Source organism: Schistocerca serialis, chromosome 5 (genome assembly GCF_023864345.2).
Source record: "Schistocerca serialis cubense isolate TAMUIC-IGC-003099 chromosome 5, iqSchSeri2.2, whole genome shotgun sequence".
In the NCBI taxonomy this organism is placed as follows: Eukaryota; Metazoa; Arthropoda; class Insecta; order Orthoptera; family Acrididae; genus Schistocerca; species Schistocerca serialis.
The window spans coordinates 106,890,964-106,915,155 of NC_064642.1; the positions used below are offsets into that span (position 1 = coordinate 106,890,964).

Here is a 24,192-nt window from a genome sequence, read left to right on the forward strand (position 1 = left end):
GCTGCGATCGCTAGCGCGGCGGCGGCTACTGGTCCGACTGGACGCGCCCGGGCGATGCTGCTGGCGTCTGCGGCGCCGCTGGGGAGGCGAGGGGTGGCGCTGCTGCCGCCCCCGTGCCGCAGAGCCGACTCGGCCGCCTCCAGTGGCCGCGCCACGCGCTGACGTCTCGGCCGGATGCTGTGACCCACTTACGCGGCGTGACGGACCCCCCGCGAGTGCGTCGACGAGATTCGCCTCTCCATATGTTACGACGCGCGCTCGGCACCCTCCGAATCCTGCGTTCGCGCCTCAGAATACAACCTTTGACAGACTGCTCAGAACACTCCTCTACTCAGGACTGCCGTTTTCTGGACAAACTGTGTACATGTGCTAACAATGACAAAGTTTCTCTTTCACTTGATAAAAAACTCTGGAAGATCGTTTCTATCTGCTGTGCGTGTCCCGCGGGTGACTTTCGGAGCTTCCTGCGGCCCTCGAAGTGGTCAAACCATACTTTTCCGTCGTTAGTCGTGAGAAAATATGTGGTCGTATATCTCTGAGACCGCAAATGTACGTTAATCGTCAAAGGTGATTGGTTCGGATGGAATTTCATACGGAATCGAACATCTGCAGACTCTAGAGTCCTAGAAAATGAGTGGCAGAAGTGGTTGGGATGGACTTCTGTTGGCCCTCGCGCTTGTTTCTTCGACAGGCCTACTGGCAAAAGAGAGTAAGTATCCTTCTAATTTATCTATCCATAAACCTGCGCAGAAAATGAAATTTTCGTTTCGTTCAGCAAATGCCTACCATTACGCTCAACGAACCTGTTGTTATATCACTTACACCTGTGCGGGAATGATCACATTTTCATTACAGTTTCTTAGAAGATATTGACAAACGCTAAGATGACAAGTTTTCGTAGATTTAGTAACGAGGAATTCTTTACTTTGCCTTTTGCCTTTATTTTTTCACGTCTTTTAAATAGAGCAGATAAGTGAGTGGTAACATTTACCGCTGCTACAAAGGGAAACAGCTTTTGTGAGTCACGCAGCCAGCCTTACGGACCTGTTGTAAGAGTTGCTGCAAATGAAAGGCGTTGCTAATCCTGCCTCGGATCGTGTTGGTGCTTCAATTCAATTAAAATAATTTCACATTATTTTTAGTATGATACGGAGGTATTTTGTGGCTACTAATTATTATAATTCTTGTGTTTCCATATACGCAGAATTCCTATCTGCCCAACTCAGTAATTTCACAGTTTATATTCCGGCACAGACACGGCCGTATATACTCTATCAGTTACTGCTTAAAGGGCTGCAATAAGCGAAAAACTAGCCAAGTTTGCGGATGTGATATCGAAGTCACTGCTTCTCACACCTTTTCCATATTTTTCCTATTTATTCTCTCTATTTTGTCACTGCACCCGTAGCTTTTTCCGTACCTGTAAATCTCTGACTCTCCCCCCCCCCCCCCTCTCACTCTCTCTCTACGTCCCGGTCTCTCTGAGATACATACACACGCGAGCACATATTCACTCTCTCTCTCTCTCTCTCTCTCTCTCTCTCTCTCTCTCTCTCTCTCTCTCTCTCACACACACACACACACACACTGAGAGAGAGAGAGAGAGAGAGAGAGATAGAGAGAGAGATAAGCACACATTGTTATGGATTGAGGAGATCAGTCACAGGTTAGAGAAGATAGAACAGGATATAATCTATACAGATGCAGGAAGACGAAGAGACAGGCAAGGTAATAACTTGGTTCATGAGTGCGTGTGCACATATACGTGGATGGGGTGAGGAGGGGGTGGAGGGGTCTAGAAGCAGAGGGGAAAGGGATAGCTAGACTGAGAGTGGCGGGGGGGGGGGGGGTATGAGGGAGAGAGTAGAAGTGGAAGAGGAAACCAAGAGAAAGAGCATAAGGCACGGGGCATGGTGTTAGGAAAAGGAGGCAGAGTGAGGGGTAGCAGAGAAAAACAACTATCAGGTAGAGGGATAATGACGCTGTTCACTCCACGACAGGAAATTTTAATAGCGGTAGGTTTCGGAGCAAGTTGTTCTACTTACCTCGCAACTCACTTTATAGGTGCTTACCTTTACCTTTAAGTAAGTTTTAAACTACGTTATCAAATTCATGTATGCCGATCACGTAGGTGAAAATATCACCCCTCTTGTTGTCAAACTAGACACTTTTGATAAGATTTGGCTGTCAGCAACAAACCAGATTCCTTTCAAGATCCTACAAAAACGCCGAAAAGCACTACAGTTATAGTGTTCGTGTTGAAAATACCCTGCTCAGGATTGTGCACACACGCATAGCACAGCAAACAGCCTGGAATGAGGTGGTTTCACGCAACGCAACAGTTGACAAAGGCATCCAGTAACGCGAAATATATCCGTATTGTCGATGGGGTAAAGGAACGTCCCTGGAATATACGCAGACTTGTAACTGCTCCGCCCCGCATCGTTCAGTCGGGAACAGCAGCAGAAAGAAGTGCACGGAGCGTGTGCCCGCCTCAGACATTACGCAGCCACTCGCCGAGTTTCTGCGGTCTCCGTCCGGCCGCGGAGTTAACCCTAATACTTCCACGTTGCGGAATTAAATTCCCTCTCAAGTTCTGTAGCCAGGGGCTGGCGGGAGTTTTGTTTGTGTTTCGTTACTGCTCCGTAAGAGCTCTTTAGCTAGTTCGCTCTTTGGATTTCACCTGGCCCCGTTTCTGAGCCGTATGATTTCCTCGGCCACTGGTTGAAGGAAAAGGAGAAGCCATTGGAATAAAATTAAGGGCATTTCTTTATAAAACGAAAACAGTTACAGTGAAACTAACTGATTAAAATGCAAGCACAAGTGAATGAAGTTCACCTGCTTCAATTTGTATTGTGGTCTTCTTCGCTGCAACACTTTTAATTACTCCAGTCTCTGTATTCTTACCTCCGACTCTGTAAATACATGGAATTGAAGCATGCTGGTATTACTTCCACTCAGTATTCTTCATTCCAAGTCGTCTGAAATTTTTCTGCGCTGATTGGGCAACAAAGAACACAAGTCAAAATGTTTCATATAGCTCACTGATTAACGGATAAGTGAAGCGAATTGACAGGCTACTTTCTAACGATCAATTCCCGCACTAATATGAATTTGTCGAGGGAATCCTCGAAAGTACTTAACAATCAAGTTCGTTGTATTTTAAATTCATCTGAAATATTGTTGGAAAGCCAGTTTACTGTCAGTTTTCAGCCAGCGTGATAAATATGAACGAATAGTAAGGAAATGATTTTTCGATATGAGTCGTGTTTGAAACCAATGAGAGGCATCCGCTAGGGATTATTTCTCGTTTTTGCGGCTTCACGCCTTATTATCTGTCTATGTTATTTACGATAGTAGCTTAATCTAGCGCATAGTTACAAAACTGCCGCACTATTAGGAGCTTTTTGCTGCCGACCTAGGTCCACAAAGCAGATCAGGGTTGTCCTGCAGTTCCCTTAGAGAGATTTGATCTTGAGTAACATATTATACATTGCGCAACCGTACTCTTCATTCCACATGGAACACTAAATCATTATAAGGGTACTTCAATGAAATCCAGTTCCGCCAGGATGTGACTGGATGTCACAAACAATATCTCTGGCAATATGGCGCCTTATGCGACACTTCTCACGGTTTGCTTCAGTTGGCTGAATGAACTGACACATCGCGAGAAATCAGAGGTGTTATCCGGAGGGAAATGCATCGGTTATCTAAAAGACTTCAGTTGAAATTTGCGAGTAGAGATAGTCTCTCTGCAGCGCCGACATCAACCTGTGAATCGAAGCTCATACACCTTGTCTAACGAAATCCTTATTAATTTTGTAGGAACGGTGCAAAAAAATTCTTGGTGCTAGTGTGTTCGATATCTGACTGGTTACAAGACAGAGAAAAAAAGGGTAGGAATAAACTTCTTAGTTATACTGTCCTATGACAAAATGGACAGAGATGGTTTATGCAGACTACAAATATAAAACGTTACGCTGACCCCGCTAACACTAGTGTGGGTTCTCGAACACAAATTAACCATCAAACTAATGATGCTGCTTAAGACTATGTGTCCTCAGCTGAAAAGGGATTTTAAACCACTGTAAATAATAGATCACTGTGTGCAGCTGCGGAAGACTGCAGCAAAATTCGCCGTAATTCTAATGTCATGGGCGTATCAGAAGCTGCTAGGGGCAAGGGAGGGGGAGGTACCTAGAGGCGTCGTGGGGGGCAGGGGGGGGGGGGAGTGGAGAGAAAGAGGTATGGACTAACCCATCTTAGTCTCATGCTGAGTAACAAAATATTTTTGAGGTATCACTCGACTCGCAAGTGCTCTGGGTACACTTGCTACATGATGTGTTGTGATTACATAGAAAGTGATACTAAATTTTTATGTCGCTCTGATTCGGTAACAGAATGTTGGTTTGTTTTGAGAAGTCTTTTTTTTTTTTTTTTTTTTTTTTTGGGGGGAGGGGGAAGGAGGGGTGTGGCAGCTTTCGCTGGGTGCGATATTACTTGCGTTTTCGCTCTTCTCTACACTATTATCAAGTTCCACCACAGTAAGTTGACATAGATTGTTTCTTTCACATGTTAACGAAACTCGCATCATGCACTACTAAACGAAATAGACGATCAGAATATTTCCAAGGTAGATAGCTTTTTGTTTGAGTGAAGGTCGGCGATACTCTAGGTATCCAGTTTAATTTTTCTTTCTTTAATTTGAAGCTCCCGGTATCCTTTTACTATAAGTGCCTGCCATGTTTCTGCACATTCCCGTAAAGCATTTTTTGCATGCGCAAAGCAATTCGGATACGCCCGCGTGCTGATCGTCTAGGGACGAATGTCGTGGAGTTAAACATCCAACTTTTACAGTTAAGCATAAAGTAGAACGGGGTTTCCAAAGAATTCGTTCAAACGTTTCACTATACCACGAACTCCGTTGGAGTGCGTCGCAAAATTTTGTTAATCGAGAAGAGGTACGATTCGTTTCACTTTTTAATGTTTGTTATAATAATTTATGATCTATTTCGAGAGAGTGTGCACTAGCTAGCGCCTGTAACAGTGTCCAGATGTCATTCCCGTTTGTCGGCAATCTGTCCCGTGGTAAAAGTCTGGAACACTGCTTACCTTACCCTTCCCCCTTAGTGAAAACAACAGTAAGAACAATCTGGTCAATTACTCAGTTTCAATATACACACTTCCTAAGTATGTAATAAACATTTTACTACATCTTTATGGTGGAGAGACGCGTTATTTATGAGAGGAAAGCAGAATACGCTTTTCATATCTGCGATGGTGGTAGTGAGGCTACAAGAAATGTGGCAAAATAGTTGTGGTTTTCATCGTATAGTGTAGACTTCCATGGCCCCTGTCATTTGAGTTACAACTTCAAGTCAGAGAGGCTGTGGTTGGAATATCATATAACGATTCCTCGATGATTCGTCTCCGACTGCGAAAGGAATCTTCGGAGAGTGACGAATTACTTCCCCATTTGCTGCTGTACAATGATTTTATTAGGTCGTTATGTACAAACGACGATTCTCGTTTCGGCAGGTTCCGTGCCTATGAATTGTACATTTGTTGTAAAGAGATGTGTGACACTGTGATTGATTGTGCTGTGATACGAACGTAAGTGTAAATGGAAAGATGTAAAAGGTGGCACAACATATAAATTTTTGACAAGCCTCAACAACGCGGGAACTGAGAAATAATCTCAGTAGACTCTTCAAGACAGTTTGCTGTGACATGTAAAAACGTAAATATCTGCAAAAGTAGAGTAGGCCATTTAACATATACTTTATAACCCTAGACGAAAATATTGCTTATTGTATATTGCAGGATTACTTGAAAATGGCAAACTGTCGAAATGAGTTTCTATACTTAAAGAGATAATAAAATCATTCTGCAGCTGAAAACGAGAAAATACTTAATGTATCATTCACTGACCTAAGGCGTAGCACGTGTCCATCGGAAAACAATCTTTTGCGTCAGGGAGTTCCCTAGCTTTATGTATCGATCTCGGCTTCTCAGTCCGGAAGTTTCGGCGTTTAGGATAACATGTTGTAAGTCATAGAAATTTACGAAGTGATTGCAAAGTGATTAATAAACCACATTTTAAATATTTTCCTTGAAACCACATTTCCCGCTTTTCGTCAGCAAGTGCTTTCAGCATTTAAGCCTTGTCAGATGGATTCAAATTTTCAGTGTTACATGTATTTAGCGTAAATATTCGCCGAATATATTTTCAACGGTAAATAAGTGCTTTCCTCCCATCGAATAATATATTTTACTGTGTCGGCAGTAAGACCCGACATTCTGTGAATCTCTCTCTCTCTCTCTTTCTCTCTCTCTCTCTCTCTCTCTCTCTCTCTCTCTCTCTCTCTCTCTCTCTTGTGCTATTCCAAAGTTACTGGAAATAATTTGAACATACTTTCGGAGAACCTGGAGGTACTCAAATGTAGTATTTAGAATTTGAGTTGGTCCAAGAAAAATGCTCGGTTGATATAATTATTGATAAAGGCAAACACTAACGCACGAGGACAGGTCCGAAACCCACTTCTGATACAAATTTTCAAAAGCAAAATTTCTATTATCTTTACGAACGTCCAGTATTGACAAACACGATTCTTTAGTTTGAATAGTACGTTATTTGCAATAAGATTTTACGTGGAGTAGATGTGAAAGAAAATAGAAGCTCATATGCGTTATACGTCGACCTGAAACTTCTTGAGTGGAGGACTGGGAATCGAAATAGCGACCATTGCCTTTAGCAGGCACTACTCACGAGCCACGCTTGCAGCACCAGTACCCCTCACGTCCGCCAATCCCGCATACAAGGTAATGGCGGAACTTAGGCTATGAGCGTGGGTCGTTGGTCGTGCTTGGATAGCTCGGCCGGTTTTAGCCTATACAGTAGCTCGGTAGGAAGGCTAGCTGCCTGCTGTGATAAAAATAAAAAAAAACTGAATGAAGTATTCAACGATGAATTTGAAAAGGTGTCATGAGACATCCGCACAGACCAAGTTACGAGAACAATGACGAAAACAATCTCGGTACAGCACCTGCCATCAAAAATAGAGGTCCGAGTTCGATTACCGTATCGGCACATAGGTTTATTCTGTGCGAATTTTCGAAACAGCACACACTCCGCTGCAAAGTATAAATTCATTCTGTAATACATGGGCGTACTTTTTCTTTCCTTTTTTCCAATTTAGTCACTGATATTGAAAACCATGTAGAATCTAATCATCCTAGAGAATACCTTGACCGCCTTTTAGAGTCACAAAATACAAAATTTCATTCACTATTAAATAGAGGTTTGGAATTAGGAGAACATCCTCACATGCTTCATGCGAGTTAGAAAGCTACAAAGAATAGAAACATGTGATTTGCTTAGTAGGAAAAGGTTAGGGAAATGATCATCCAACTCTAGTGGCAGACGCTGTAACCGAATCTTTGTTTAACTACGGAAAGAAATATATGACTTTCCTCAGTCATAAATATTGCTTCAGTTACGTTGTGGAAAGAAAATTTGCAAGACTAACTACGAGAAGTTTATCAATGACACACAGTTGAGAAGAAATTAATCATTACCGTCTTCACCTCAAGCACTAGGCTTCTTCTTTATTTTGTCTGTTACGGTGCCCATTACTTTCTCGGCCTTCCTTGACTTCTTCTCCCAACCGGCTTAAATCTTCTTATCGGGAGACGTAATTGTTCTTCAGTTATTCCTTCGAATTTTCATTCCGGTTCTCCTATTTCCTTGAATTTTATTGAGGACATTAAATATATTCAGTTCTTCCCCAATTTCCGAATTTAGAAATCTGCCGAAACTTCAGCATCCCTTATTGCCCATAGCAACCTCATTTCTGTGGCTCGTTTGCAACTTTCCTGACATTTATATATTACTCACGATTCACTTCGGAAGGGAAGCACTGAATCTGCCGTCATCTTGTAAAATTCCAATTTTGTTTCTATCGTCGTTTTATTTTGTAGACATCTGTCTGTTATTCCACAAATATTCCGAACCTCTGCCCATTTCTTCTTTCCGTCTTCGTCACACATATATGTGACGTCAATGGTAAATAGTCAAAATGTTTGACTTGTTTTATTGTTAGTCACAATTTCTGTTTGTACAGTACATTTTCCTTTGAAAGCCATTGATTTTTTCTTCTTTTTTGAAATCGACAGATGGTACTCTTCCCAAAGTACTGTTTCCAAACCTTACGTAACCCTTCCTACGTCGTCTTCGTTATCGGCCAGCGGTGTGGCGTCGTCTGCATATAAATAACAATTCAAACGAAATTACTGTTAATCTTAATTCCCCTTTAAAAAATTCTTCTATTCTCGAATTGCATCATCTAAATAAGCATCAAAAGTACGGATAAAATGCTGAAACATTGTCTTACTCCTCGGTTTATGGTTGCAGGCTGTGTTGGAGTGGAGTTTATATCCAAAATTTTATTCGTTTGTCTGTACAGACTTTTTAAAACGCTTATTAGGTCTTGTGATCACACACTTTTTCTCAAAAATCTCCACAGTTTTCCACCAATATTACCGAGTGCCTTAATGAAATGAATGAACGATGAATGGGTTTCCGTATTACACGCCGGCCGGAGTGGTCGAGCGGTTCTAGGCGCTACAGTCTGGAACCGCGAGACCGCTACGGTCGCAGGTTCGAATCCTGCGTCGGGCATGGATGTGTGTGATGTCCTTAGGTTAGTTAGGTTTTAAGTAGTACTATGTTCTAGGGGACTGATGACTCAGAAGTTAAGTCCCATAGTGCTCAGAGCCAACTGAACCATTTGAACCCTATTACACTCACTCTGTTTATCGATTATTAGTTTTTATTATACGTTGATCAGCCAGAACATTACGATCAACCTACTGTCGATAAAAACCTGTCCAGCCGATAACGGCGTCCCCCGGCGAGGAATGACTGCTGATCAGACACTTGAACTGCGCATGCAGTATCAATGAGCGTCCTGTTTGTGCGTAGAAAGCGGAAGGCGTCCACTCCATCTGAGTTCGACCGAGGGCAGATCGTGATGTCTGGGAAGCTCGGCTGGAGCATTTCGGAAACTGCACGACTTGTCGAGGGTTCGAGGAGTGCTGTGGTGAGTGTCTGCAACACGTGGCGAAACCAACTGGTAAAACAAGACAGGTGGTGAACTGTGGCAGAACTAACATCAGAATTTAATGATCGGCAAAGCACAAGAGTGTCTGAACACACACAGTTCACCGAACACGCCTAACGATGGGCCTCCACAGCTGACGACCCATGAATGTGCCAACATCGACAAATGCTGCTGAAATCGCAACGAGACCATCTGCACTGCACGTTTGCGCAGTGGCAGAGCATTGCAAGATCTGATGAATCTCGATACCTTCTTCAGGTGTACAGCTCCTTGACACCTGTAGGGCGGGAGAGAGACAATCTGGCGGCGGTTCCATTATGCCATGGGGAACCTTGACGTGGCCATCCATGAGTATAAAAAATGGTTCAAATGGCTCTGAGCACTATCAGACTCAACTGCTGTGGTCATAAGTCCCCTAGAACTTAGAACTACTTAAACCTAACTAACCTAAGGACATCACACACATCCATGCCCGAGGCAGGATTCGAACCTGCGACCGTAGTGGTCGTGCGGTTCCAGACTGTAGCGCCTTTAACCGCTCGGCCACTCCGGCCGGCTCATGAGTCAAGTGGAGCATGACGGCCATGGAGTATCCTACATTGGTTACAGACCACATACACCTCTTCACGACGTTCTTGTATCCCGACAGCAGTGGCATTTTTCAGTAAGGTAATGCGCCCTGTTACGAGAACAGAAGTGGGATGGAGTGGTTCGAGGAACACAGGGGCGAGTTTCAGTCGATGTGCTGGCCCCACAACTTGCCAGACCGGAACGTGATCTAACACGTCTGGGATGTGACTGAACGTGGCCTCAGAGCTCATCAACTCCATCCCGGAATTTACTGGACTTATGAGTCTTATGTGTCCAGATGTGGTGCCAGTTCCCTCTAGCGACGTACAATGGCCTAATTGCATCCATTCCCTGCCTCTGTTATTTGTGCCAAAGGGAGACATACCGGCTGTCGGACAGGCGGTCATAATGTTCTGGCTGATCAGTGTAAACACTGCATCTTTTGTCGACCTGTCCGTCCGAAATCCCATTCATTTTTCCCGTAATAAACTCCCAGCTATATGTTTCACCTCCTGTTCACTATTCTTGCATATACTTCGTAAGCGATGTCCAGTACGCTAATTTCTCTATACGCTCACTGCTATAGCGGTTTCCTTTTTTAAACTGTGAGATCACCTTTACTTGTGACCGTATTAATGTTTTATGAAAAATATTTTTACAATAGCGGGATTCCAGTTATCCTTTTCAGTGTGTCAGGTACACTTAAATTACATTGATGTTCTAGAAAACGCGTGGCATATATTTGGAATAAAAGTATAATTAGCCAGGAAGAGACAGCTTTAATTCAGGTAGAGTGTTAGTATTATAAATAATTAATGGCGCATTACAATCAGTCATCAAAAGCACAGAAATCAAGTGGTGAGCTCGAAAAATTAAAATATTACAAAAAAAAAAACAAAGGCCATTTGGACCTTTATTAAGCTTGAATCGAATAAATTCGGTAAGACAAATGATATTCAACTGAGGGATGACAGTAGCAGAGACACAGATGATATTAAATTCATATAATTATATCTGAATTCAAAGAATTCTTCCTAACATTAGCTAAGATGAAGGGGCAAAAAATTCGACCATGGAAAGCATGTCCATGACACTTACGAATATAGGCATTTCGTACTCCTACAGTTTGGCCAGATTATCTGTTAGAGAGGTGGCAAAAATAATTTGGACGCTGTATGGTAGTAACTTTTCATGGTCTGATGGCACACGTTCTAAAATCGTATGCTAGCTTCATAATACCGCCCACCAGTTACCTTTGTTAACAGTGGCTGAGTTACAGTGAATTTTTTAATAGAGTGAAGCAGTAGTAACACCTATGTATAAAAGAAGAAATTTAGTAACTAACCTCTAATAATAGTCTCATCTAACTGTTTCTCGTCATCTCAAAAGTTTTAGAAGAGATAGCTTGCACATGAATATTGAACCACCTCTCTGAGAATAACGTTATAGCACCACCTCAGAAAGCTTACTGGAAAGGTTTCTCTTCATAGACAGCATTATATGATTTTGTGTAGTACTTTAGAACAAGAAAATTTCACATGAGCATTTTATGTTATTGTGGCCTTCGATAGTGTAGATCATTAAATTCTTCTAGAAAAACTGAAACGATAAGGCGTCTTAGCCATTCCCCTTGCTCGTTTGATGTATCACAACATGGAAGCGGAAGGCCACATAAACAACTGATTAAACAGGAATGAGACAGTGCTTGAAGTTGGAAAACTTTGAATATGGTGACACACAAAGTTTGCTGCTAGTCCCAGTCCTGCTCTTTTCTGCTAATTCTAAATTAATCATGTTTTCTGATTACATTAGAATACTAATAAAGGACGCAAATAAGTCCATCACAGCCAGAAAAATAGCGGATAAGGGTTGCAGCTGGTTCACAGAAAACAATTTAACCATTAAAGTTTTACAGGATATTCAAAATAGTTCAAGGACTGGAAGTACAGATGAAGGGGTTCAGATAAATAAGGTTCCTAAATATCCAAATCGATAATAAACTGAGCAGGCATCAGTATGTTAATACAGTAGCGAAAAAGCCAATTCTATTTGCCATGTACTTACAGATATCATTTATTGTATCACTGCATTGACCTGCAGACGTGTGCAGTGCATAATTTCATTTAATACTATCCTTTGGGAGAATCTGGGCTAATTCAGCGTAGGTCAAAAAAATATTTACTCTGCGGAAGCGCAAAATGAGAATACTGTATCAGTTTATGCCAAATGAAGTACAAAGGTCTCCTCAGAAACCTAGAAAATCTTACTCTTAACGCGTAAAAACAAATACCCCCAATTGACTTTGTAGTCTGTTAAAAAAGTGGATAAAAGTGAACTGAGAAAAACCACAAGTAAAAATAATTTCTATGAAGCATGTGGATCCTTAAATAGGGTTCTACTCGTATTTTACAAACTTGTCTATCTCAGGTTGCGGAAATACAGAATAACGTATTCCACTCAACTTGTTTTATTCACTATAAACTGGCTTTCATGTTTGTTTGATGTACACAGAATGACTAACGGCTCAATCAACAGGTGGATGTTTGAGGGTTTAAATCGGTTTGCGTTTTAGTGTTCTAATGTAGATGTGATGTTTTCTGTAATTGCCGTTTGTGTAAAGCGTAAGGTGGAAATACTTACGCAGCTCACCAGTGTATTGATTAGAACGGGTAACGTAGACGAGAGCGGGTAACCACCTGAGAAATCACATCCAGGCTGACCACCAGAGCCGGCCGGAGTGGACGAGCGGTTCTAGGCACTTCAGTCTGGAACCGCGCTACGGCTACGATCACAGGTTCGAATCCTGCCTCGGGCATGGGTGTGTGTGATGTCCTTAGGTTAGTTAAGTTTAAGTAGTTCTAAGTTCTAGGGTACTGATGACCTCATATGTTAAGTCCCATAGTGCTCAGAGCCATTTGAACTATTTTGACCACCAGAACCGATCCGGAACCATCCTATTGCAAGAGCCACGATTTGACGATCTTGTGACATTTCTGCATGACGATGACAGTTCGTTAACGGCTTTCTTGTTGGGAAGGGAACAAAACGAGTTTTAAGGTTATTATGTAAGTGGTGCATGTAACATACAGTGCGTGTACGTTTGGTTGCCTGAAATTGTCTCTGCAATGGAATTCTCCCGCCTTTGAAATCATTAAAACGATCCTGCCATTGACAACCTGCACCAAGGGAATTCCATAAAACGAAGTATCCTGTTGTGCTTTTATTTCACTTTAGTTTAGCACATCAAGCCAATAATTCCTGTTAAGATACTACTGAATCACCGCGCGGGATTAGCCGAGCGGTCTAAGGCGCTGCAGTCATAGACTGTGCAGCTGGTCCTGGCGGAGGTTCGAGTTCTTCCTCGGGCATGGGTGTGTGTGTTTGTCCTTAGGATAATTTAGGTTAAGTAGCGTGTACGCATAGGGACTGATGATCTTAAAAGTTAAATCCCAATAAGAGTTAAAAAAAAAAAAAAAAACCTACAGAATCACAACTTTATACCGTAAATCATTTTTTCTCAAAAATATGTCAAGTGCAAAACATTGCATAAATAAGAAATAAGATGTCGGGTTCTACCCTACATGTAATTTCGTGCATGACAGAACATATCCCTTCCACTTCCACCTCCCCTCCCCCCCCCCCACTTCAGCCCCCCTCCCCCGCATTGGTAGACGAAACATTGGGTGAGGAATAAAAGATCTTCCTCCCCCAACTTCACCCCCCTCCCCCGTAATGGTAGAGGAAAAGTTGGGTGAGGAGTAAAAGATCTTCACCTTGACTGGCACTTGGAGAAAAAAACATCAGAGGGTAAGCAAATAGAACTCGACACTTTTACTATGAGTGTTTCCTTATCCGCCGAACCGGAGTTCACATATCCCGTATTGAAGTACAGACAGCAGTTGCACTGCATCAGTGATCAACTCGTTGGGGTGTTGGCCGCTATGCAGATGATGTACATGGCGTACCTGCAATTGTCAGCCTAAACAGTGCCGTCTGCCAACTTCCAGGTCTGAAATTACCACGGTATAAGACAGAACACAAATCAAGATTTCTGTTTGGTCACTAGTCGCGAAAAGATATTGCACTCAAGTATTCTCCGATGAAGAAACACTTCGATGTGCGCCAGACTCCATAGAGAGCTAAAGAATCGTCACTGGAGTAAACAGAATAACATCTCTGTTCACAGAGAAATGACTTCATGTGCTATTTGTGTCGCAATCAACACTTCTCAGAATTTAGAGACCAGTTTCTCTGCTGTGGTTCTCGCAAGTGTGGCCTCTAGTTCGATCCCCAGAGAGAAGTGTCTTCGTTCGATCCCTGTAAGGAAGTTCCTCTCCGAGCCATAACCCAGTTTCTCCTGGACAGGTGGCTTCTACGTTTGCGCACAGGCGACATATCCCAGCGGCCGTTACAAAAACATAACATGGGTCGTGAATCTGCCAGCCAGGCACATGAAGCTAACATCCCTTTTAGAAGATCTTTTGTTAGTTTCCATTTCCACGTCTGCGTACTTAGCAGTCCGGCAGTCCAATAGGCGCCTCTGCTTTTCAGCAGGAAGCGTGCCCTGGCGCCTTTCAGGATAAGACTCTTCACAGATCAGCTTGAGACCATCGTTGGTGATCCCTCGCATTCCTTCTGCCCCGATACTCCTTCTCCAGGTAAGCTATTCTGAAATTATTTCTGTGCCACCAGAGTGCAACCTCACGCCCGCACTGTCCGTGCTGCGGAGGTTCTGCAGCCTCCAGCACTCTGCTCTCTCTCAGTGCATTAAATGTTCGCCCCTGCAGAGCACAAGACTCTTCCCAGCCGCTCTTTAGCCAATAGCTGGTTCTACGGAACGCGTGGCCCACGTCACCATTCCTGTCATTGCTCGGCTCTAATTAACTCCCAGACATGCAGTACTACAGAAATTGTTAGTACATGCTGCTAGCCAGTATCAGCCAATGGAATGGTTAATAGTGCGATTGTGCATCCGAAACGATAATCTAATATCAATACAAATCGAAGATAATGCACAGAATATTACATGTATGGTGGCAAAATTTTACTGACTTACAAACTGTGTGAATCACAGAAAGAAGGAAGATTAACAAGACATCGTCGATAACAAGGTTATCTAAATTGGAACACAGATTCGGATTTGGAAGCGGTATCAAAGAAATTTTACTATGTTCTGTTGGTAGGTGCCTTACAACTATTCACTGTAAGCACATTAGGGAAACCACGGAAAACCCAAATGTAGATGGCCAAACGGGGATTTTTACCTTTGTCCTCCCGAATGTATGTCCAATATCTCGTCATTGCGTTCCATCGCTCAATACAGGAAAATACAGGTAACAGGTGTCAACTGTGTTTGTTGGTTGTAGTATCATGACTAATGTTTATTATGTCCATGATGAATTATTTGTTCTTAGGGCTCCTTTTATATACAGTTATAAAGTAATTAGGGTTAATAAGTGCTACGCGGTAAAATAGAAGTCTTATTTAGACCATACACGTTTCGTTTTACTTCAAAGCATTTTCAGTGGCCACTATAACAATTTGGGTTTATTTACAGATCTGTTTCCCAAAATCATATATAGTTCTCAAGATTTAAATCACAACTAATTAAGCAGACTTAAATCACAATAAGTGCTCCCCTCCTAATGTTCTTACTGATATATATTTTTATGTCATTCCCCTCACCGACAATCGATATAATTCAGTCTGCATATTGTATAGATGCACTTTCACCTCGTCTGCTTTATTTTGATGCTATGAAGTGCGATCGGTTTCTGTTTGTTTCTTGCGGCTGTAGAAACCGTCTACTACTGCTCGTCTATATGTGTGCATGTGTGTGTTTGTGTCAGTGTGTGTGTCTTTGTTTTCTGTAGGTCTGCTCCCTAGTACGCGTCACGGACCAATGTTGGATTTCGGAATCTTTCACCACTCCGTAATCCTGCTGAAATCTTCTTGCGTCTCTGGGCCTTTTCCATGTCCAACACTTCCTCTTGTGATTTATGAACAGCGTCTTCCTAGCTGAAATTTATTGCAGAAGATTATTATTTCTCCACTCTCATTCCTACTACCAAGCCCACTTTGTACTACAATTTTTATACTAATTTTTATGCTACTTATTTGTAGTGCACCTTGATTATTAGGTTATTTTCTCCCTTTACATTACCGAATTCCACAATCAATATTATCATATTCCTTCTCAGACTTTTCGTCATATGCTTTCGACGTTGACATTGTTGCTGTTGTTGTTGACTTCGTTTTGTTGTTAATTTTATGAAAACAAGCCTATTACTGAACTGTTGACCATTCTCTCTACCCTACCTTTCTGTTCACGACGAAACACGTTAGACCACTGTCTGTCATCATTAATATTATCCTGATCCTGACCAGAAATCCTTATCGTCGTTCAATTTGATTTCCTGACTCCCACTATCTCCAGATAGAGCCATTCGACGCTCCGGGTCATAGAACATCACTGTTTCATCATTTTCCTCATGGTCGCATCCTCCTTGGCAGTCTTCTTCCGGAGGACCTTTGACGATTGTTCCTTCCGCCTTCTTGTGTCACGTGAGGGGAAGAGATTGCGCTAACATTCAGTCACTCCTTCCTCCTATTTGACAAGGCGGTTGACAGAATGAGGGTGACTTCTTACACCAGGATTCAAACCACCAGTGCTGATGGTTCTTTTAAAAAAATTGAACCAAGTGGCTGGATCCGAGCCCAGGACGTTTTTACTCCTAGTCAAGGCCTCTGTCCCTAGACCATGAGGTTGTTGTTGTTGTTGTTGTTGTCTTCAGTCCTAAGACTGGTTTGATGCAGCTCTCCATGCTACTCTATCCTGTGCAAGCTTCTTCATCACCCAGTACTTACTGCAACCTACATCCTTCTGAATCTGCTAAGTGTATTTATCTCTAGGTCTCCCTCTACAATTTTTACCCTCCACACTGCCCTTCAATGCCAAATTTCTCATCCCTTGATGCCTCAGAACATGCCCTACCAACCGGTCCCTTCTTCTTGTCAAGTTGTGCCACAAACTCCTCTTCTCCACCATTCTATTCTATGCCTCCTCATTAGTTACATGATGTACCCATCTAATCTACAGCATTCTTCTGTAGCACCACATTTCGAAAGCTTCTGTTCTCTTCTCGTCCAAACTATTTATCATCCATGTTTCACTTTTATACATGGCTACACCCATACAAATACTTTCAGAAACGACCTCCTGGCACTTAAATCTATACTCGATGTTAACAAATGCCTCTTCTTCAGAAACGCTTTCCTTGACATTGCCAGTCTACATTTTATATCCTCTCTACTTCGACCATCATCAGTTATTTTGCTCCCCAAATAGCAAAACTCCTTTACTACTTTAAGTGTCTCATTTCCTAATCGAAGTCCCTCAGCATCACCCGACTTAATTCGACTACATTCCATGATCCTCGTTTCGCTTTTGTTGATTTTCATCTTATTTCCTCCTTTCAAGACACTATCCATTCCGTTCAACTGCTCTTCCGAGTCCTTTGCTGTCTCTGACCGAATTAAAATGTCATCGGCGAACCTCAAAGTTTGTATTTCTTTTCCATGGATTTTAATACCTGCACCGAATTTTTCTTCCGTTTCCTTTACTGCTTGCTCAGTATACAGATTGAATGACATCGGGGAGAGGCTACAACCCTCACGCCCTTCCCAATCACTGCCTCCCTTTCATACCCCTCGACTCTTATAACTGCCTTTTGGTTTCTGTACAAATTGTAAATAGCCTTTCGCTCCCTGTATTTTACCCCTGCCACCTTTAGAATTTGAAAGAGAGTATTCCAGTCAACATTTTCAAAAGCTTTCTCTAAGTCTACAAATGCTAGAAACGTAGGTTTGCCTTTCCTTAATCTTTCTTCTAAGATAAGGCGTAATGTCAGTATTGCCTCACGTGCTCCAACATTTCTACGGAATCCAAACTGATCATCCCCGAGGTCGACTTCTACCAGTTTTTCCACTCGTCTGTAAAGAATTCGCTTTAGTATTTTGCAGATGTGCCTTATTAAACTGATAGTTTGGTAATTTTCACATCAGTCAACACCTGCTTTCTTTGGGATTGGAATTATGGAATCTGTACTCTAATCGTCATACATAAAGTTAAGAGATACATTCTGAAACACTATGAAATGACAGAAACATTTTACCGATCGTGTGCCACAGGTGCACAGAGAAATAAATGTATGGAACGTAACAACATGCAGTGCTTTACTGTACACGAATTTTCGGTCACTTGAAAATGTTCTTTTACAATAAAACTGGTTGTCAATTGATGAAAGTACCTGAAGTACACCTGCGGTGGTTTTTATCGACTTTTATATAGTTTAGATGTAAAAACACAAAATGGTGAAGAGTACTGTAGCTTGCTTTTCTCCGTGGCTCAGCAAAGTGCAACATTTTGTTCCTAATTCGACTGTTTGTTCTCCTCCTTCTATCTGCAACAAATATTTGAGAAGTCCCGACGTAAGTATATGTACAGAGAACCAAAACTGGATCTGTGCTGAAATGAATGGTAAACATATGTTTTCACCGAGTCCTCTTAAGCAAGCATATTTTCACTAATTCTTAGTCTGCAACGCCATAATTCTGACTCTTGCGTAACGGGGGACTGTTTTGCAGAACTTCGAAGGCTGAGTTCATTTCACTCCAGGCATGACATAAGAGGACCGACGTTATGATGTAACTGAATGTTTCGCTTAGGTCACTGTTTCCGAAACGCGTTTCGCTTTTCATTATTGGAACAATAAACATGTTTGTTTCGTCACCTCACGTAACGTTTACAAGGCAAAGGCGGTAAAGTAGCAACAACTTAACCCAAGTTTGCTCCGTGTTACGTGCTAATATAGCGCCATTGTAACAATACTACCCGCAAATAAGGAGGTCGAAGACAAGCGCTATCTAGCAAGTTGGTTTTAAGTATCAGAGATGTTCAGTTAGCGAGGTTGTTACTTATAATTCAAAAGAAGCGTCATGTTAGAAAAAACACTGAAGCCCATTTTGTGAGAGGTTGTTATGATAGTTCTCTACAATATAGATACACTGGTGCTGAAAGAAATGTTTCATTCTAGACAGAATAATGAGAGACTCACCAATGCAATTGATCTGTTTGCCGTGCCACTAAACAGAATACTATGCCTAAGCAGAAGCTACTGATTCCTGCATGTTGATGTACATAGGATCAAATGCATGAGCCAAACTAACATTGCTTCGAAGTCGATCCCATATTCTTCGGAAAAACCATATGTTATTCCACCATTACAGCAGGGGTGTTACCGAGGGATACGGTTCATAAGTTAAAGCACTCTGTTAGTATCTTGTACGAGATGCTCAGATTTTACTATGAACTGACTAACAAAAACCAATGATAATATATTTGCTCTTGACCAAATCTATTGTCAGAAAGATAGCTCATTTTTCTGAAACAGAACTAGTCATGTGCTCCTTAGGACGGTAAGTTTATAAATAGGCATGAATAAAAAATGGAGTTTTAACAACTTTAGCAGCAACAAAATCAGGAACTTATGATTGACAAAATCTGAGAAGGAAGAAAATGAATGACGAAGCAGCACTCTTAACTGTGCAATTATTTCATGTCACACTCTCGTGCTGTTTTACGCTACATGCTGCACTAATCACTACGTAGCAGAATTTTCTCGCTAACAAAAGTACAGCTTTGAGTACATGCAAGCTTCGACGCCGTATCTGTATGTTTCACCGTATACATTGCGCATTTGCGCACTGGGTCTACACACAAATCGCTTTAAGAGGCACATTATCTGATGAATACTCAGCATCTAATAGATGAAAGGTTAATACTCTATTTTGGAATTCTGCTATCAATAAGATATCAACTTTATTATGCCGGTAATTTTCACCACAGTAGTAGCAATTACTGATTTTCCGTAACCTCAGAACGTAACACAATGTGCGGTCATATGCACTGTCCGCCAAAAAAGCGCAGCAACTGGAAGACACGATCGCTGGTCAATGGCGTTTCATTTCAGCAGCGTGCGTACCCAGTTCTTTATTACCGTACACTTCGTGGGAGAAGCTAACAACAGCAGTGGTTGCGTTTGGGTTTTTCCTATATCCATGTTGTGATTCGGCAAGCATTTCCTGTTTTGAGAAGAAAGCTATGAACCTTTTCAAGTAATTTACTGAAGTTGGGAATCAGTATATAAACTGAAGCTTCTTCCATTCTTCACTTCTTATGGATGTGCTGAATTACACTGACTTTTAAGGCACTTGCATATGTCTATTGACTAATACTAAAATTAGTTAGATAGATAAAAAAATGGAAATACCGTGTGGCTAGGGCCTCCCGTCGGGCAGACCGTTCGCCTGGTGCAGGTCTTTCGATTTGACGCCACTTCGGCGACCTGCGTGTCGATGGGGATGAAATGATGATGATTAGGACAACACAACACCCAGTCCCTGAGCGGAGAAAATTTCCGACCCAGCCGGGAATCGAACCCGGGCCCTTAGGATTGACAGTCTTTCACACAATACTGCAGGTAAGTTTTGTTTTTTACCTTTCGTATTAGGTGGAATAGCTCCTGTTGTCTCATCTCCACAAATTCTACTCCTGCGTAGTTCGTAATATTATTCGGAGTCTCTGGCTGTGTATGTGTCACCGGAGAAAATTGGCTACAAGGAGAGAGAAATTGCTTGTGGAACGAATTACATATTGAGTTTTGAACTTTCACTAGACGGCCTTAATTGCTTATGATGCGTGGCTCTCCTTACATCTGGCTGGAGGTTGTACGATGTCTGTTGGTTACTCAAGTTGGGTGGATGTTCTACTGCATCGTTGACGAGGCAGAGAAGCCGGTGGTCCAACGGCTACAAAGACATGTAATGGACATAAACCTTATACTTCACCTGAAATGACGACTAGGAAACTTGTCGAAACGATGCCAAAGAATGACTCCTTCACTCGGCCGATAATCCGAGAAAATCGCATCATCGAGATTCGCCAAGACAGCCTGCGTACCCATATACGTGGCTTTGCTTCTTTATTTATAAGGTCAATGCCAAATATTGTATATTCTGCCTTAATTAGACAAGACGGAAGTTTCAATCTAGTATTACTTTCCATATGACAGTTTATAAGTATCCTGGTTAGTTCTTTGAAATAGCAGCGGTAATCGAAATGCCTTATCTTGGATTCCATAACATTAATCCATTTGCTTTCTGACCCTTTAGCTTGATATGTTGTTCCACCTCTCGTCTGCTAGCTTAGTTTGAAAGGTGCTGACACCGGTAATGCTCAGACTCTGCTTTTTCTCTAATATTTTAGTTGTTTTCTTTACAGCAAAGCTTAATTACGCTAACAATTGACAACAGTGACAAGTGTACTGGAAATCAGTACTTCCGTAGTCTACATTGTGTTTCACATTTCTGTTGATCCTCGCACAATCTATTTTACTGGAGTTCGACCCTGTTACCCCAGCGTCAGAGCTTAATGTATTTGCGGAATTGTATCAATTTACTGTACCTGTCAGTTTCATGTATGTTATACTACAGGAGTTTATGGCAATATTTAAGTCACCGGCTGTACTAATGTCAGTGGGGCCTGTCTGCTTAATTGGCGTGTTCAGTGCATCGAGACAGTATAGTACACAGCATTTAACGGACAGTACATTCCAATAATTTTATATTTATCTAATTCACTTGTGTGACCGTATATGTCGGGCAAAACACCAGCCATTTCAGTTACTCCTTCTTCACGGAATTTCTACAGAAAGCAGATTCCTTCTATGTATAAGGGGCGTTCCAAAAGAAGCGAGCCGGAGACATAATTACAGAAACCAAAACCTGTATGTTAGAAGTACTGAACCTGGCTGTTGATATACTTGTCCCACTGCGACACAAGGCGGTGAATGGCTGTGTCATAAAATTCCCGGGGCTGCGATGTTAGCCATTCCCGCACGTACAGCTGGACGTCGTCGTCCGGGGTGAATCGGAAAGGTTATGTTGATGTTCCTCTTTGACCAAGATGGCCCCCCTTGTGATTCACATCCTGCAGCACGGGACAATAGTGAATGCCCAGCATTACTCGCAAATCTTGACCACCCTTCGCCAAACGATCAAATCAAAACTACGAGGCAATCTCACCCGTAGGGTTGTTCTGTTCCACGATAGTGCAAGACCTCATACAGCCAACACAGTCGCGGCACTCCTGCGGAAATTCAAAGGGAGGTTCTCAGCCACACTCCGTAGAGTCTGGACCTCTCTCCCTGTGATTAGGCCATTTTTGGTCCCCTTAAAAAGGCTCTGAGCGGCAAACGATTCACCTCGGACGACTACGTCCCGCTGTGTGTGCGGAACTGGTTAACATCACAGCCCCGTTAATTTTATAAGACAGCCATTCACCGCCTTGTGTCACAGTGAGACAAGTGTCTCAAGAGCCAGGGTCAATACTTCTAACATACAGGAACTGGTTTCTGTAATTACGCCTCCGGCTCGTTTCTTTTTGAACGCCCCTTATAAGATGAAGAAACAAATATAGCCGCCCTTCGTGTTGTGGCCTGTAGTAATTATGTGCTAATATGTAGCCATCTAATTTGTAATGTATGAATTCAATGACATACTCAAATGGGACTAGCATTATCAGCACCGGACAGAATTTGAAGTGGACCTCATTGTGGGCCTCCATTTTGCTAGTTGGCTGAATCGTACAGTATCCGTATGTGTGAGGCTTACGGATGTGACAGTGGACCGATGCTGGTCTGATTATGAACGAGAGTGCAGGTATAGGCCCTCCTCGTCATTGTAATTCCACCACGTGCGACCACCAGACGGGATGACCACCATATTGTGCACCATGCACATCGCATCCCCTTTTCATCCACATCTGCTATGTAAGAAGAGGTAATGGTCTTCTTCCAACTCACTTGTCATCTAGCACTATTGTTCGGAGGGAGGGCTAGGGAATAACCATTCCACGTGGAGGCTACCGTTAACACCACGACACAAATGCCAGCGTTGAGAGTTAGGCTGTGACTGGGAAGCATAAACTGCTGACGAATGACGTTGTGGTGTCACCGCCAGACACCACACTTGCTAGGTGGTAGCCTTTAAATCGGCCGCGGTCCGTTAGTATACGTCGGACGCGCGTGTCGCCACTATCAGTGATTGCAGACCGTGCGCCGCCACACGGCAGGTCTAGAGAGACTTCCTAGCACTCGCCCCAGTTGGACAGCCGACTTTGCTAGCGATGGTTCACTGACAAATTACGCTCTCATTTGCCGAGACGATAGTTAGCATAGCCTTCAGCTACGTCATTTGCTACGACCTAGCAAGGCGCCATGATCAATAGCTATTTATCTTGTGATGCATGTACCGTCAGACCGATGTTCACCAATTATGGATTAAAGTTAAGTATTCCAGAAGCTACGTACTTTATTTGCTACTATAAGACCTTGACCTGTTCCAGACCTCACGCCAGCCTGCGTGAGCTTGCACGCGTGCCTTTCGGCTACCTCATAGTGGCTTGACTGTCTTGCCAAGCCACAACAGACGTCATATTGTATTCAACGATGAATGGCGACCCTGTACTTCTCCAGATGATCATCGTCAGCGAATATAGCGGCTACCTGGGCAGATGTCCCACATCCGAAGTTTTTAGGAGAGGAAAGCCGGGGGGTTTCTGGTGTCATGGTGTAAGGGGCCATTGGGTATGACTTCACGTTACGGATGGTAGTGACAGAGGGAACTCTGAAGGCACAGTCATACTTCACGCACTTCCTACGTCCTCATACGTTACCTCTCATGCGACTGTATCATGGTGACATTTTCAGCAGAACAATACTCGTAAACGAATAACACGGGTCTCTATGATCCATGTCATGTTGAGGCACTCCCTTGTTCAACATGATCCCCAAATCGGCCTCTGGCAGAACAAGTGTGGGGCCAGATCGTACATAAAACCCGTTACCGCACCAGAATCCACGATGTAAGGGATCAAATACAACAATTTTGGGTCACCCTCTCTCAGGAGAGGACACAGGTCGTTCTCCAAAACCTTCCCACCCGAATCAACTAATGCATCCAAGCCAGACAGGGTGCTAACTGGGATCACACAGCAAAGTTGTTTGAAATTGTGACTCGATTTTGTAAGTACAGAAATAACATCTTTTAACCCGCAGTATTTAATTTCGTTTCCTGCTCATGTCAGGCAATGTACATTGAAGCCACCTTCTATTTTTAGTAACTAGGTTAGTGCTGTTCTCAATTTTCGCATCTGAAAACAAGCCTATACTTATATCTGAATTTGTCTGCTAATGTGGCTAGTCGTGATGTATTCACTTAATACCTTACGCGTATTGCAATATATTACAGCTTGTAGGCGACTTCACTGTCATTAATTGTTACGAGGCACTGGTATACTCGGTTTACACACACAAACGTGCGCATACACACACACACACACACACACACACACACACACACACACACACACACATAA

General features: G+C 42.6%; 1 protein-coding gene across 1 annotated transcript in view; it reads left to right on the forward strand.

Annotated features, from left to right (window-relative positions):
• Positions 1-506: 506 nt before the first annotated feature.
• Positions 507-24,192, forward strand: part of LOC126481773 (hemicentin-2-like) — a 705,691-nt gene continuing 682,005 nt past the window's right edge. Inside the window, exon 1 of the mRNA XM_050105728.1 lies at positions 507-709. Coding sequence (XP_049961685.1) covers positions 631-709 — 79 coding nt within the window. The 5' untranslated portion in view covers positions 507-630. The remainder of the gene's footprint in view (positions 710-24,192) is intronic.